General features: G+C 36.3%; 1 protein-coding gene across 1 annotated transcript in view; it reads left to right on the forward strand.

The window, feature by feature from the left end:
* The window catches only part of tcf4 (transcription factor 4), a 208,842-nt gene that overhangs the window by 48,064 nt on the left and 145,124 nt on the right, over positions 1 to 15,654 (forward strand). The window contains exon 3 of the mRNA XM_016663012.1: positions 15,430 to 15,485. Within this exon, the coding sequence (XP_016518498.1) occupies positions 15,430 to 15,485 (56 nt within the window). The remainder of the gene's footprint in view (positions 1 to 15,429; positions 15,486 to 15,654) is intronic.

The raw sequence follows: 15,654 nt of genomic DNA on the forward strand, positions 1-15,654 counted from the left end.
GTGTGTGTGTGTGTGTGTGTGTGTTGGTTTTCTATGTGTGTGTCCCTGCAGCTTTGCACCCATGCAGACATGCTAACTTGTTAGCGGCTTCTCACTCCTTGTTTCCAGAAAGGAGGTGCCATCCAGGTGGCAGCTCACGATGCACCTCTCTGCGGTTGCCGTTTACGGTCGCCGTTGGTAACAACCTCGTCATGAGAAAAGAGACACAGCAGGGAGTCTTCAGGCCACAAATAGCTCTCGCAGCTTACCGCATTTTATTATTAAATATTGATCCACTTCGAGCTAATGGCCTAAATCCTGACGACTTTGTCGACATTTTCCAGTTGATGTTTTTGCTGTGGCCTAATTTTAAATTAAAACCTGCAGCAGTTTAAGTATTTTCTTACATTTTAGAGAAAATTAATTTGTGTAATAAAAAATACACAAATGATCTAAAGCATAAAAACCTCCTTTCCAATTTTAGGAGACATTTGAAAAAGATAAACAATAAACATAAGGAGGAAACAGTAAACAGGCTTGAAATTATTTGATTATATTTGATATTTGAAACTATTTAGTTGATGTTAACTGATGATCCTTTTCTGGAAGAAACTAAATATTTATTTTTACAGACAGTTTTCTTTAAGTATTTAGCTCTAAACTAAATATGTACTTGGGTATAAATTTTGTAACAACAAAGGATTTTTTTTTAACAAACTAAATATTTAGCTTGAAAATAAATATTAGCTTACTAACTTAATGTTTAGTTAGCAATCTCATTAAATATTTAATATCCAGATTCTAACTAAATATTTAGTTTGCTAACTAAGTATTACTTTGGTGAAAACAGCTGAATAATCGAAGTGATTTTTGGCTAACTTTACGAACAGCGCCCCCTATGGTCTGTGAGTTCTGCGATACTTTATCGCAGAACTCACAGTTAAAATTTGCTCCAGCCTTTAATCAGAGCAGATGGAGGTTCTGACTGATGTTCAGAAAGTTTTCGTTGGTTAAATAAATTTTTAGCTCTTAATTTGAAGGGTCACAAATTAATTTTTTCTCCCTGATTTTCCAGTTTTTGTTCACATCAATTCAGACGACTTTATGTCAGGCTGCAGGACAAAAACTAAAAGTTCTGAGTTAAAATCAATGTTTCACATTAATGATCTTTTTATTTGGAGCTGAGAGGCCAGAGGAAGCGACGGCTCCTTCCTCTGCTAAATAATTACTGGGAAACAGAAACAAACACATTAGTTTCAGTCTCGCTTATAATCACTCAGCCTGTGGGGAAAAAAAGTTTTCCTTTCTGAGCTCAGATCACTGATACTCGTCACCTTCATCATCAATTATTAAGAAAAACTCATTTTATCATTAAAAATAAAACAATTTACTTACTTTAGACGGTCCAGATTCTGTATCTGTTAATTTTCTGTTTATTTTCCACTAAAATCCATTTTAATAAATTAGAAAATGTTTCTTAATGAAGTTTATTTGTCAGGTAAAAACCAACTTAACATCCCATAAACAAGTTTTCCTTCATTTAAATATCAAATCACTGAAATTTGTTCAGAGTCGCTGTGGGCAGGAAGGATCTCCTGTAGCAGTCAGTATCGCAGCCAATCTGTAGAAGCCTCTGACTGAAGACTGTGGCAGCATGACAGTTTCATGCTAACATGCTAACAGCTCAGTATCCGGGCAGCAGAGACGATATTTCACAGTAAAACGTCATGAATGATGTCATCAGCTGCTAGCTAGCTGTGCTAATCCACTTCCTTTGCTCCTTCCTGTGTTTTTTTAGTATTGCGGTGAATGGAAGAGACGTTTTAACTTCCTCCTTCTCTCTGCTGTCAGGTGTTAGCAGAGCTTCCTTAAGATGCTAATTAGCTTCTCCCAGCAGTAACACCTTGTTGCCATGGTTACACATAACAACCGCCTGAAGGTTAAACAATAAGAGCTAAAACTGATGCAGCTGCTCATCATCCAGAACCGGAGGGAATAAATATCCAAAAATAAAACACCTGAACACAAAAAACCAAACGAATCAGAGCTGCTGCCGCGAACAAAGTTATATAAAATTATTATTAGCAAACATTATTGGTCTCATGTAACGTTGTAACGTTAAAGGTTTTAAATGTTTGGAAGCAGAAAATTATAAACAACAAAAATGTTATTAATGCTATATTATATTATATTATATTATATTATATTATATTATATTATGTTATGTTATGTTATATTATATTATATTATATTGTATTGTATTGCATTATACTATATACCATGCATAAGGACAAGCTGAATTGATGACCACTTTAATTGTTATAGTCTAGCAGTTTTTACATTTCAGTCAGTGTGCCATTCCTAAACCATGCATGATATTTAGCTTGATCAACATGCAGTGAATCTCTCCATTTATTCTGGAGCATAATAGATGATCATCAAGTTGTTACAATGCACTATGAGGTACATCAGCTGAGTGGGTAGTTGCCGGACCGCTGCAGATTCAGTGTAGGTGTGGGCCGGTGTTAATCATGCGCTTCCGGTTTGCAGTATAACAATGGATCGGTGACCCTTTCTAACCCGCCTCTCCACAACCTACGTCAGAGAATANATTATATTATATTATATTGTGTTATATTATATTATATTATATTATATTATATCATATTATATTACTGAAATAAATCAACCTCTCAATAATATTCTTATGAATTCAATATGACTATAATATTATTCCCTGTTTTTGGTCCAGTGAGTATTTTAATGATTAGCATGCTATTCTGCTAAATATTAGCATGTTAGCATGTTGCTATTAGCATCTTTAGCATCTCTACTTATATGTTAGTCATTGTAAATTAACATTGAGCTCAGTATGGGTGACATGATACGACTAAGAAAAATAAAACATTAAACTATGAGATTAATCAGACTTATGAGAACTTTACGAGAATAAACTCGAACAAAATCGTTTAAACATTACAAGAATAAAGTTGAAATAAAATTAGAATAAAGTCATACTACAAAAACTACAACTTTATTCTCATAATTTTATTTTCTTAGAGTCCTAATACGCCGGCATAAAATGGAAATTCTTAATTATTTGATTTTTCTTAGTATGAATAAAAATTACTTTTGTTGTTAAAAACTTTAACATTTGATTCATTTGTAAGAAATAAAAAAAATGCTTATTTAGAAAACTGAACATATCTGCAGCTATAATCATTTGATACATTCAGAAACTGGTTTTAAACCATTAGAGATGTTTAAACAACCTTTTGAGTCCTAAATTTTAAATTTGAGTTCAGCTGAATATGAACTAAATAACCTGTGATGCTGGATATTCTGACTCAGCTGGTATTTTTGGTGAAAGCGTTTAAAATCAGCCGCCGTCAGACTGGAGGTTTGAGGTCGTTTCGTCTTCTCTGTGAGAGCCTCTGATTTTCCCAGTAAATGGTTTCAGTGGTCAGCTATTATTAGCACTTTGGACCGGCGCCGGCACAATTCACCTGAGCCCCATTTTCACTTCCCCAGCAGCGCTGCGAGCCGACTCGCTCATAAGTGATGTGCAGGGCTTTTCCTGTGCAGGTGCAGCTGGTCGCACTGTGAGTCTGCAGCTTTTATTTATACGCCGTCCCGACCGCAGAGACGCATAAATTTAGCTGCGACTGTCGCAAAGGAATCAACTTTCTCTCATCTACTGGCCATAAAGCTTCAGATTAAAAACTTACCACAGATTTAATGTTTGTACTTCAAGAACTGCTACCTGACTATAAAACATACAACTTATGAGACGATTATTGTGATACTTCAACAATTATTCACCCTCTGGATGTTGCAAATCAGTTATAATCAACAAATGTAGACGACAAAGAAAAATTCAGAAAAAAAACTTTAGACACTAAAAAGTGGCTGACCTAATTTAACAGAGGTCCAGCAAAGTGGCGCCGCCAGACTCCCAATGAGGTTAGCTGAGTGCAGCAAGTCTTCTGGTTCTGGTTCTAGAAGGTCCATTCACTGGTTCATCAGTATTCCTGGACAACCAATCAGAGAAAATGTAAAGTCGGGATGGATACAAAAAAAAAAAAATCTAATGTAGCAATAATGTTCATGTCTTCAGTCTTTATTACAGCTTTAAGCTTTGTGAATCCAGTGGTGAACTGGAGAAGACGGAGGTTACAATTCATGTTCAGACAGTTTAAGTTTTTATGTTAAGACATAAACCAGCTAATATGCTAACAGCAAAGCTTCATTTAGGGCTTCAGGATTTGTGTTAACTTTTAAAACATTAAGCGTAATTTTATGGTTAATTTCTAAAGCGTAATTAACTCAGCTGATTTATAAACTTTCATTTGAAAAAAAAAACAGAGTTGAAGATGAGACGTGATTGGTCAACTCACAGATGGGAAGCTAAATATGAAGAGTCTTCAATTGTTTTCAGCTAACACATTAGCATTAACTTCTGCTAAACAACTTGTAGGTACAGCACTTTAGCATTAGCTTCCAGTAAATACCATGTCGGTATAGCGCTCTACCGCTAGGAATAATGATGGTACACTGCATTAGCATTAGCTTTTGCTAAGTACTATGTTATTATAGTGGCTTAGAATTAATGTTAGCTAAATATTGTCTTGGTATAGAGCTTTAGCATTAGCTTACTCTAATAATAATGTTGGTATAACTCTTTAGCATTAACTTCTGCTAAAGAACATGTTGGTACAGTGCAATAGAATTAGCTTCTGCTAAGTCTTCTGTTATTGTAGCGCTTTAGCATTAATTTCTACTAAATATTGTGTTGGTACAGTGCTTTAGCATTAGCTTATACAATGTTGGCATACCGCAATAGCTTTAGCTTCTGCTAATTACAATGTTAGTATTGTGAATTAGCATTAGCTTCTGCTAAACACCATGTGAGTGTCTGCTTTAGCATTAGCACCCACTAAGAATAATATTGATAAGTGCTTTAGCATTAGCTTCGAGCTAAACACTGTGTTGTTGCAGCACCTTAGCATTAGCAGAACTAAGAGCAGTGCTCTGGGATTAGCGCAGCTAGCATTTTAGTTAGCGGTGTTTATCACTGATGCCTGTCTTGCTAACTGACTGAACTTTAGCCACATTTATCCACATGACTTTTGATTATCTTTAGCAACATTTCCTGCAGCTTGTTGCTGATTTTGACTCCTAAGATTTTCTTTTCAAAACTCAAAGTTGGCGTGTCTGGTCTCTAAATTTCCCTGCTCCTCATTTCCCCCGTCTGGTTCATAAAGATGTTTGTCACATTTCCCGGCAGCCGAGTTCTGATTCTGTAGGAAAACCTGGTGGCTTCCTGGCAGGAATCAGCGGGAAGAGCGAGACTGGAGGACACGAGCAGAGGAAGAGCTGATAGGACTCGAACCCCTCCGGCTTGGCGCTCAGCCATGTTTACACTTGATGACAGGACGCCATGAAAGAGCGAGGAGAGGCGCAAGATAAAAGGGAAGAAGAGAGGGAGAGATGAAGAGATGAGGCAGGAGGGTGAGGAGAAGAAAGGAAAGAGGAGGAAGAAAGGAGGGAGAGGTTGTTTCTAGTGGTAATAAAGTCAGATAAAGGTGTAATGTTGGGTGGAAACTGCAGCTGTGACATTTTAAGCTAAATGTTTAAATTTGGGAATTTATTAAAAATAAAATCAGAAAATCACAGTTTACATCATTTTGATTTATGAAGGCACCTAAACTAAAATGTCAAGAAATGCAGCTATAATAAGATGATTATTGGTATATTTGTCCTAATCAATAGAGGCTAGCCTCCATTTTTATATGTAAATAACAGCAACAAACATGAAGGCTGAATGTGGATCTTTAAAACCTGAAATGTTTGGTGTTTCAACCAGAGTTAATCTGTAGTAATTGATGCGTGTTTGGCTGTTAGCATCTCATACGTTAGCTCAAAGTGGGAGGTAAAGTCTGCAGACTTGAGCTAAGTTTCCAGTAATCTCCACAGAGAGCGTGAATGATGCAACACGGTTGACTGCAGCTCCACTGCAAGGTGTGCAGCGACGCATGTCTGCGTGGGTAAATCCCCCTGCCTGGAGGTTCATGTCTAAACTTTAGCTCTGCTGAGAGGCTAGCAGATCACCGATGGTGTTTTTTTGGGCCTAAACTGCTGAAACAACACAAACAGTGGATTTTTGTTTTCTCCTCTCATTTAGCACAGAGTTAGCCGTTAGCTTCATTTGAAGGTTTGAACTTGAATGAGAAGCTCACCTGGTTCAGTGTGTAACGCCCTCTGGGGAGCTAAGGCTGCTATGTTATTAATTTTCTTTAAGCATTAATATCACATATTTATTGTATGCAAGGACAAAATCATACTTCAGAAAAACTCAAGTGCAAACCAGTATTTTTATTTAGCTAACACACTCTTTGAAGGCGTTTAGCCATAGCTAGCCTAGCTTGTTTCATTGTGCTAAAATAGTTTCGTTTCTTTGTATCAGCATCAGAGAGTGGAGAACTGAAAGTGGATTCGTGGTTTTCTAATGGAACTTGTTAAATAAATCACATTATTTTTGTAGTTTTGAAATTTCCAAAACTCTTTGTGGCCAGCTATGCTAGGTTAAATAATGTAGAACCTTAGCTAGCATTGCTACCCTCATGGGTTTAACTTGTTTTGTTTTGTTTTTTGAGCAACGGCAACAATAAAAATCATGACAAGGTGAAATATGTGACTTTGTAGGAGGAGATGTTTTTATTCTCCAAGTGAAATTAGAAAATAAACTTTTGTCTTTTTCCCTGTGAAGTGGCTAATCTCAATGTTATGTGGAAATGTAAAGCTAAACCAATTGGCATTTTGCAAAATCCAAACAATGAAGCTATCAGAGAACTGTATACTTTTAAAAAAATATTTGTAATTAAAATGTTTAGCGCAATAAGAAAAAAGCTTACAGCTTTAAGACCCAGCTAGCTAAATTAACTTCATAGTTAGCTTTTGTTAGCAGCAAAAATCAACAAATTTCCCCCAAAACATCAAATATCAAGACAAAGCTGTGTTCTGTTTTTATTTATGAATCTAAGACTTTAATTATATTTTTATGTTTTTTCCCCACTTTAATTAGATGACTGAATCAGATGTTGAGCTAGGTTATGCTAAGCTACGCTACTCCATATGTAGCTCTGTCCTTAACACAGTTTGTTACAAATAAAAGAAAAGGCCCAAAATGTCTCATAGTTGTTAAAATATTTATAAAAAACCTGTTTTCATTTTACAAACTGCCCATATTTATTTAGTTGTTTGCCACATAAAGAAGTCAGAGGATGTTAGCCTGAGTTAGCTGTACAAACGTTAAAGCACTAAGCTGATATCAGGTAAAATTATGGAAACTGTGACTCATTTCAATACAAAATGAAAATCTGTAAATACTAGAATAAAGTATTTTATATTTTTAATTTTTGAAGGTAAAGTGTTAGGCTAAGCTAGGGTAGGCTAACACTCACACTGCATCTTATTTGAATTAAGCTTCAATTTTCCACATTGTTCTTCCAACAGGGCAAATTCGAAAGAAATATTCCTCAACATCTGAAAGTTTGAGCGTTTCTCCTCCGCAGGCGGCTTTCCAAAACGCGAGCCAAGAAACCTGAATTATCCACCAGAAAGCCATCTGGAGCGGCTTTCTGGTGCAGGAATAACTACTTCGCTACTGCTGATTTAAAAAGGGGAAAATGGAGAAAAAGCGAAAGCTGTCTTTTATTTTCCCTGCTAATTAAACACAGATGTCCCGGCACAATTCTCTGAGCATGTTTAACACAGCACCGCTGTTTCCTGATTTACTGTCGGCCATCTTTGCACTTGTTGAGAAACCGCGCGGCTCCTCCTCATCCAGCCCACTGGACTTTCTCCAGCTTTCAGAAAGCTCTCCGCTCCCCTCTTCCTGTGTGATTAAACTCACTCATATCTGTGATTGCGTGAGCTGCAAGCTGGCAGGTGTCTATATGATAGAGTTTTACAAAGCCAAACACAAAAACCTCCGCTGAGAGGAAGGAGGCTTAATTGAATTGTCAAACACGGATCTACCCAGAGACTCGGTCTGACAAAAACTCATCCAAAACAAACCTTGTCTGTTTCAATATCACAGCGTCTCACTGCTTCATTGTGCGCCAACCTGTCTGCCTTTCTGCTGGGCTCTGGTTCTGTTCGTTAAGTCTGGGAAATCCAGGTGAAACTTAATGGAAATAAGGAATCAAGCAGATGAAAGATGGATGTTCCTGAAGGATTTGGATGCCAACATCAAATTGAAGGAAATTAGATTTTTAATACTGATTTCTGAAACTTCTCTGGTCAAAATGCTTCCAGATATTATCTATATATTAATTCTCCAAACCAGTACCAGTTACTACGCTGTACTTTTTACTTTCACTTCAGTAAGTCACTACTCTTACTTGAGTAAAATTGATCCTCTACCCACTGCGAGTAATTTGATTGAATGAACAACAAACATGCTTTAACCACAAATTCACCAGATACACATCTGCAATGTTTGTTAAAGTTTATATTGAAAGAGACTGACTTTAATTTTTTTCTTTTGCCTGCAATTGTTATTTATATGAATTATTTTCACTTTGGTTGTTTCATAAAACAACCAAAATTTTCATAACTTTGTTGTTTGGTTCGATGTAATTTTTAATTATTAAATGATGTTTTGATTAGTTGCTCAGTACTTGAGTCGCCTTTTTACCAAATAATGTACTTTCTTACTCTTGAGTATTTTTTTGCGTTTTACTTTAGTACAATTTTTGGGTAATTTATCGACCTCTGATTAAAAAAAGTGTTGTTGCTTCAATGTGAGCACATTTTCTATGACTGTGCAGTTATTGGACGGATTAGAGCAGTGACACAGACAGGCAGGTATTTCAGTTTACCTTTCAAACTCAAAGTCCCGGGAAGTTTGACTCACCTTTAGGCCGCAGCGGCGCTCAGAGGAAACTTCTAGAACTGTAAGTCCAGCTAGCTGGCTGGCTTTACTGAATTCAGAGTTAGCTTTGTTTTAGCATAAAATAACAACAAATAGCTTAAATATTAGATGAAGATGTATTGATATGTGTTTATTTATGAATCTAAGATGTAAATTATTCAGCTTTAGAGTTTTAAAACAGTTTGAAGGTTAATGAAATGGCGGAACCTGTTGCTCCGTTAGGCTAGGCTAAGCGGAGCTAGCGTAACCTAGTTTTGTTCTAAACATTTTGCTAAAATACAGTCAAAATCGTTCCATAGTTATATAAATATTTACAAGCTACCAATTTAAAAAACATATTCATGAGCTGTACATATTTATTTAAATATTTGACATTTAAACAGCAGTCAGAGGCATTTAGCCTGAGCTATTCCTGCTAACATTATAGCTTTATGAGTCTGAGAGCCATAAATCCGGTGATTTTACAGAAACTGTGACACGTTTTTGGATGGATAGATGAACAAATTGATAGATTGTTGAACTAGTACAAAGTAGTTATTTTTTGCAGCTTGGTGTAATTATTAATCACAAAGCCTTGTATGTTCTTATTTGTTGGCATAAACTTTTAGAGCTTGAAGTCCCAGATAGCTTCACTAACTTGTTATATTTTTGTTTTTTTGCTGCTAAAAAAAAGCAGACGTGATGAAATGTGAAGACGAAGCTGTGTTGACTTGTTTTCATTTATGAATCCTACATGTTGATCTTTCAGCTTTAGTTTTTTATTTTTTTATATCATTTTTTTATTTGCTTAATGAAATGTTGTTTGGCTAGCTAGCGCGAATGTTGCAACTTAGCTAGGTTTATGAATGCCATAAAATATCTGGTAAAATTACAGAAAATATGACACATTTTTGGATGGATGTTGGGATAGTTAGTTACAGCTCGCTGTTATTATCCACCACAAAGCTTTATGTTAATATTTGGCACAACAACAAAAAATAAATTGTAGCACTTTAAGTCTCAGCTAGCTTTACTGACTTCATAGTTTCTGTTAGCAGCAAAAACAATCTCAAAACAATTATGTCATATAAAAAAACTGTATTGAGATGTTTTCATATATGAATTCAACTTCAGAGTTTTAGATCTTTCAGCTTAATGAAATGGCTGAACCTGTTTGAGCTATGCTAAGCTAATGCTGTCTTAAACACTAAGATTTCTTAAAAAGTAAAATATCCCAAAATGTACTTAAATAATTATCAACCACTCATGTTTGTTGAAATATTTGGGCAATAAACAAATTAGAGGCTATTAGCCTGAGCTAGTCCTACTAGCGCTATAGTGCTAAGCTAGGTTTATGAGAAGAAAGTACAGAAAATTTCACTCATTTATGTTGTATTGAGGGACTAGCTTAGTGGTGGATTTATGGAGTGTTTCTGAAGCAGTTTTCCTGCCTCAATAATCTGATTTATTTCCATTTTTCAGTCATTAATTTTGCCTGTTAGCGCTTCAGAAAAGTTGAGCTAACTTTCTAGCTTGTGACCAGTTCGCTCCCAGATCTTTGTTTTGGTTTCCTTTTTTCCGTCGGTGTTTTTTGCTTTTGTTCTCCTGGTTGTGATGGTGTGCAGAGATCTAAGCCACAGTTGGCTGGGCTTCACATGGGCCGGCGTGGGGGGCTTGTCAAAGGAATTGCCGCTCCGCTTATTCTTCCTCCATCACAGCGACGAAGAAGAAAAAACACGAAACAAAAAGGATCGGCCTTCTTATTATCAATATTAATCTCTCTTTTTGGAAAGGCATCTGTAGGCTTTTAAAAACAGCGCATTCAAGAAAGCCATGTTTGAACTTGCTAATGTTTTCCCTCTCTCTCTGTCTACACAAACTATTCTCCTCTTCATTCAGCGTGCCATTAGCTCTCCAAGCTGTTGTTTGTTTTCCCGCTTTAATGTTCCTCTATGAACAAAACGGCAGAGAAAAAGGGCCTGAAACATGAAGCGTGCTCGGTTTTAGTGTCTGTGTGCCACGCAGCGCGGTGGTTTGCTGAGGATGCCGCCGCAGAAACCTATTAGAGTCCAGATGTTCTAATTATAGATCGGCTCTGCTGCTTAATGACAGGAAACGCCGGCCGAGGTGTTTCAGCACAGAAACATGAATGAAGCCGTCGAGCTCCACCTCAAGGCTGGAAATCGGATTTCCGTTTTTGGTGTCGTCCTGCTGGATACGGAGGGCTGGGGGAGGAAAACATTCTGTTTTCGTTCCTCCAGCTGTTGGAGGCGCGGCTCGGGAATCTGGGCGGGGTTCTGGTCTGTTTGGCTGAAATCAGTTTGTCTCTTGGAGAAAATGTTTGGAGGCGAAGATGCAAGCAACACTAAAAGAAGCAACATTAGCAGAGCAATACAATTCGTACGGAGGAGGATTAGTGCCCGTAATCTATGGGGCGCGGTTTGTGAAATCGTAAAAATAAACAGCAATAATTTGGGTTATTTAGGCTGCCATAACAGAAAAACATGGGGATTAATTTTTCAAAGTCATATTTATATAATGTTATTTATTCAATATTAGTTTACAAACTAAATATTACCTAACTAAAAATGCTTTAAATAGCTAAACTAAATATTGAAACTGGTTAGACATTTAGTTTATACATTAAATATCTATGTTTTTATCTTGCTAGTTAGTTTGAAGCTAAATGCTTTATTTATTTTAGGGCTTAATATTTTGTTTGTAAATAAAATATTTAGCTACAAACTAAAAAAAATAGTTTTAGTGTGAAGCTAGTTAAAGTTTTATTTTTAAATCTATTTTTGATTTAAAAAAATTTTTTTCGCTGTAGAAACAAATTTGCAGTAATTTAAGTGAAAAATAAACAAAATGAATGAAGAGAGAAAAGAGGAAATAAAACTAAAGGAGGTGGACTTCCTGTACTGGATGATGACATCACTTCCTGCTTGTTCAGCCACTCGCACTGAGGGATTGTGGGTTTTAAGCAGCTTTAATAGAGATGTAATCTGATTCTTAATTCTTACTGTCTTATTTCAGTGTGTGTGTGTGCGCGCGTGCGTGCGTGTGCGCGTGCGTGTGCCCGTGTGTGTGTCTGTCCTGGATTAAACATGATTGTAGTTCAGTAAAGGTACAAGAAGCTTTTCCTCCTGCGCCTTGAATAAGACGGCTGAATTAAATGTTTGTTTCTCCGTCTGGTTTTAACGTCCGTCAGCTTCTCTTCTCTGTTTCTTCTTTATTTATTTTCCTGCTCTAAAATATTAAAGTTCCAGCTTTCAGTACCTCCTGCTCAACATTCGGGACATGTTTTATTTTTGGTCTCACTTCAGTGTTTCAGAACATCAAACCAGTTCAAATATTTACCAAAAACGACACAAATAAAAACATAACACTGTTCATAAATGGCAATGTTTATTATTAAAAAAAAATATATTGATTAAGAAAAATAATCCAAATCTATGTCAAAAACCAAAGTCATATATGTTTTACTTACATTGGCAGTTTTATTGTAAATATTTAATTAGGATGATAAATATTTAGGGAATAAAGTAAATATTTAGTTGATTCTCTATTGGCTATTAATCTATTACTAAGCTAAATATACTAATTATTTAGTTAACACTCTGCTTAGTGACTAAGCTAACTATTTAGCTCAAAATTAAATATTAAATTCAGCTAAGCTAAATATTTAGCTTGAACTATATAAAGTAAATATTTACTTTGAGGCTAAATAGTTAGCTTATTTGGTCTGTGCACAAGAAATGGCTTGCTTATTATGCTTACTGAATAGATTAAAGCTAAATATTTAATTTGTAAACTAAATTATAATTTAGAAAGCTAAATATTTAGCTTGAGTTTGCTAGCTACTCTTATGACTAAGGAAGGCTAAATGACCCAAATTACTGCTGTGAAGTTTTAACTTTACAAACTTGTTTTAATTGACTGAAGTGACAAATATGCAAATAGGAAATAGGAAAATAGGAAGCAAACTCTTTCAGTCAGAAGAAACATTAAAAATACTTCAACCCTAAACCTGTAAACTTCTGGATGTCGTCGTTTTGCTCCAGTTTCCTTTCTCTCTTTTTGAAGACTGATGCGTTTTGTTTCTTTGGTTTGTGTCGATGTGACGATCTGGGAGGTTTCAGGATTAAATTAAACAAACTGACATGTGTCAGTTTAATTGTTCTACGGAGCTCCAAACCTGTGCAGCGCTGCTGGTCCACATCGCTGGCCTCATTTCTGTCAGTCAGAAACCTTTTATTAAACACGTCACCATGTTTACATCACGCGTTCCCCGGCTGCGGCTTTCCAACCCACTGACACCGTTTGGACCCGGCAGGTTGGAGAGTTTGATTCTCTGGGTTAGTGGGTCAAACTGACGCGTCGTGGAAACACGAGTCCAGAAAAATATGTCAAATAATAAAACAGAAATCAGTAAAACAGGTTTGGATCATTAATGACCTACAAGAATTCAGGTCCATCTGAGGTTTTAATGTCTAAAACTGCTTTTACAAGCAGCTTTTAATCAGTTTGAATTTCCACTGTCTTTTTTTACACGGTTTAGTGTGATCATCACTTTTTTCAGGCTGCTACTAAAAGTTTGTATAAGTATGGACGGATGAAAATGTTTAGTGCATTTAACTTCCCTTAACTCAGTTTGTTTGAATAAGCTGCAAAGCTCTGATGTTCCTGGTTTGTTTGTAAACTTTCAGTTGGATAAAGTTCACCGTCTGTTGAAGTTTTGGTTTTTGTAATTCTTCAGGTAGATAACCGTTTATATTCATGCTCTTATTGTGAAGTGGTGGAGACTGTTTCCTCTCCTTCCCTAATAACTTTATTTAAAACAAACATGTAGGAACAAAATAAAAAAACAAAATATAAACACAGTATGATAGAACATGGTTAAATTTATCACTGTAGCTTCAGATTATGGTAAATATGATGGTATTAGTAGAAATAATGTTAATGATTAGCAGTTTAGTATTAGCTTCCACTAAATACTGTTGGTACAGGGCTTAAGTTTAGCAGAACTGTTTATAATTAGCACTTTAGCATTAGCTTTTGTCAAATATTATGTTCGTATAGCAATTTAGCATTTCCATAGCTAATGCTAATGATAAGTAGTTTAGTATTAGCTACCACTAAATACCATGTTTTTATAGCGCTTTAGCAGTGGAGGAACTAATGTTTATGATTAGCGGTTTAGCATTGGTGTCCAGTAAATACCATGTTGGTATAGTGCTTAAATGTAGCACAACTGTTTTTGATTAGGGCTTTAGCATTAGCTCCTCCTGCTAAATACTGTATTGGTCTGTTGCTTTAGCATTTAGCAGAACTGTTCATTACTTTTGCTGTAGGATTAGCGCAGCTAACTTTCAGTTAGCTTTGCCCATCGCTGATAACTGATTAGTTTTTGTAATTATTTCCTAATTTTGGCCGCTTCTGTCCTCCATATAGGATTAGGGTTAGGGGTTAAGGTAGGGTTTATGACACAAACAGCTCAGGCTGCAGAACTGACTTGTTGAATATAAGAAGAACAGATTTATTTCAGATCTGAATATTTTATTTACAAGTTCATATTTTTCCATAACATCTCCATAGAAAAACATGACTTTAATTTAAGCTACTTTATGAAGTGAATGTATACAACATGCTGATTTTAGCAGGCTGGGTGTGTGAGTGGTAGTTTTTGGACACAGTGGTGTTTTTGTCCACTCTGATCCCCACACATGCACACATGGGCTAACTGTATTAATAGGAGTCTGTTTTGTGTCAGGCAGATCTTAATAGGATCATTGTGAGAGACATGGGGCTGTCTGTCAGTCTAAGTTCATTAACTGATGATAGATAACCTGCAGAGTGTGTGTGTGTGTGGCGTGTGCATGTGTAGGTGTATGTGTGTGGTTTTCGGACTGTGCCTCCCTGTTTGTGGGTCTCTAGTGTAATTTATAGCCCTCAATTGGACGCCTTATCAGGTGCAGGACACATGGACGCCTCCTTTTCTCCTCCTCCTCCCATCTTTTAACTCCAACTTGGACTTTTCTCTCATTTTCCTCTCATCCATCCCCCAATCCTCACTTTTTATTACCCAGCGATGCTTTTTAATAATTGCTGCTCGTTCTGTCCTGATGTCTTAAAAAGTTGTCAAACTTCTGTTTTGTTTTGTGGAAACGTTTCTGCAGCCGAACTGGAGACGTTTGGGTTGATGTTAGAGAGCCGGTTCTGCTGCAGCTTCAGATGGTTAATAAAACATCTGGACGTAAAAACTCGAGTGTGTGGGGAAACGAGAGCGTCCATGGCGTTTCCATGGTTACTGAACACAATAATAGGAGGGTTTAGATGTGATAGATGAATAATATCAGATATACTGAGACTGGATGGATGGGAATATCTGGACCATCAAAGTTTCCGGTTTTCCAGACTTCAGTTCCAGTTGCAGCTTCCCAGATCAGATGGTTTCTGTATTCAGGAAGAATTTTAATAATTTCCTTTGCTAAACTGTATTTTTAGTTAATGTTTGTCTTGTTTCCATGCAGGTATGGAGGAAAGAACAAATGCAGCTTCATGGGCGAGTGGAAGTCGCTCCTCTAAGGTTTGTTTTGTTGCTTTCCTTCCAGTTTTATTAGCAATCAGAAATACTTTTAACCAGGAGCCTTTGATTTGGTTTTAATAACAAAGCAACTGTTTTCATGTAGAAATGTTTGGGTGGGTTTGTAAAGTTACACTGTCAAAAATTAACAGCAATATTTTGGATTATTTCA

Source organism: Poecilia formosa, unplaced genomic scaffold (assembly GCF_000485575.1).
Source record: "Poecilia formosa unplaced genomic scaffold, Poecilia_formosa-5.1.2 Scaffold399, whole genome shotgun sequence".
Taxonomy (NCBI): Eukaryota; Metazoa; Chordata; class Actinopteri; order Cyprinodontiformes; family Poeciliidae; genus Poecilia; species Poecilia formosa.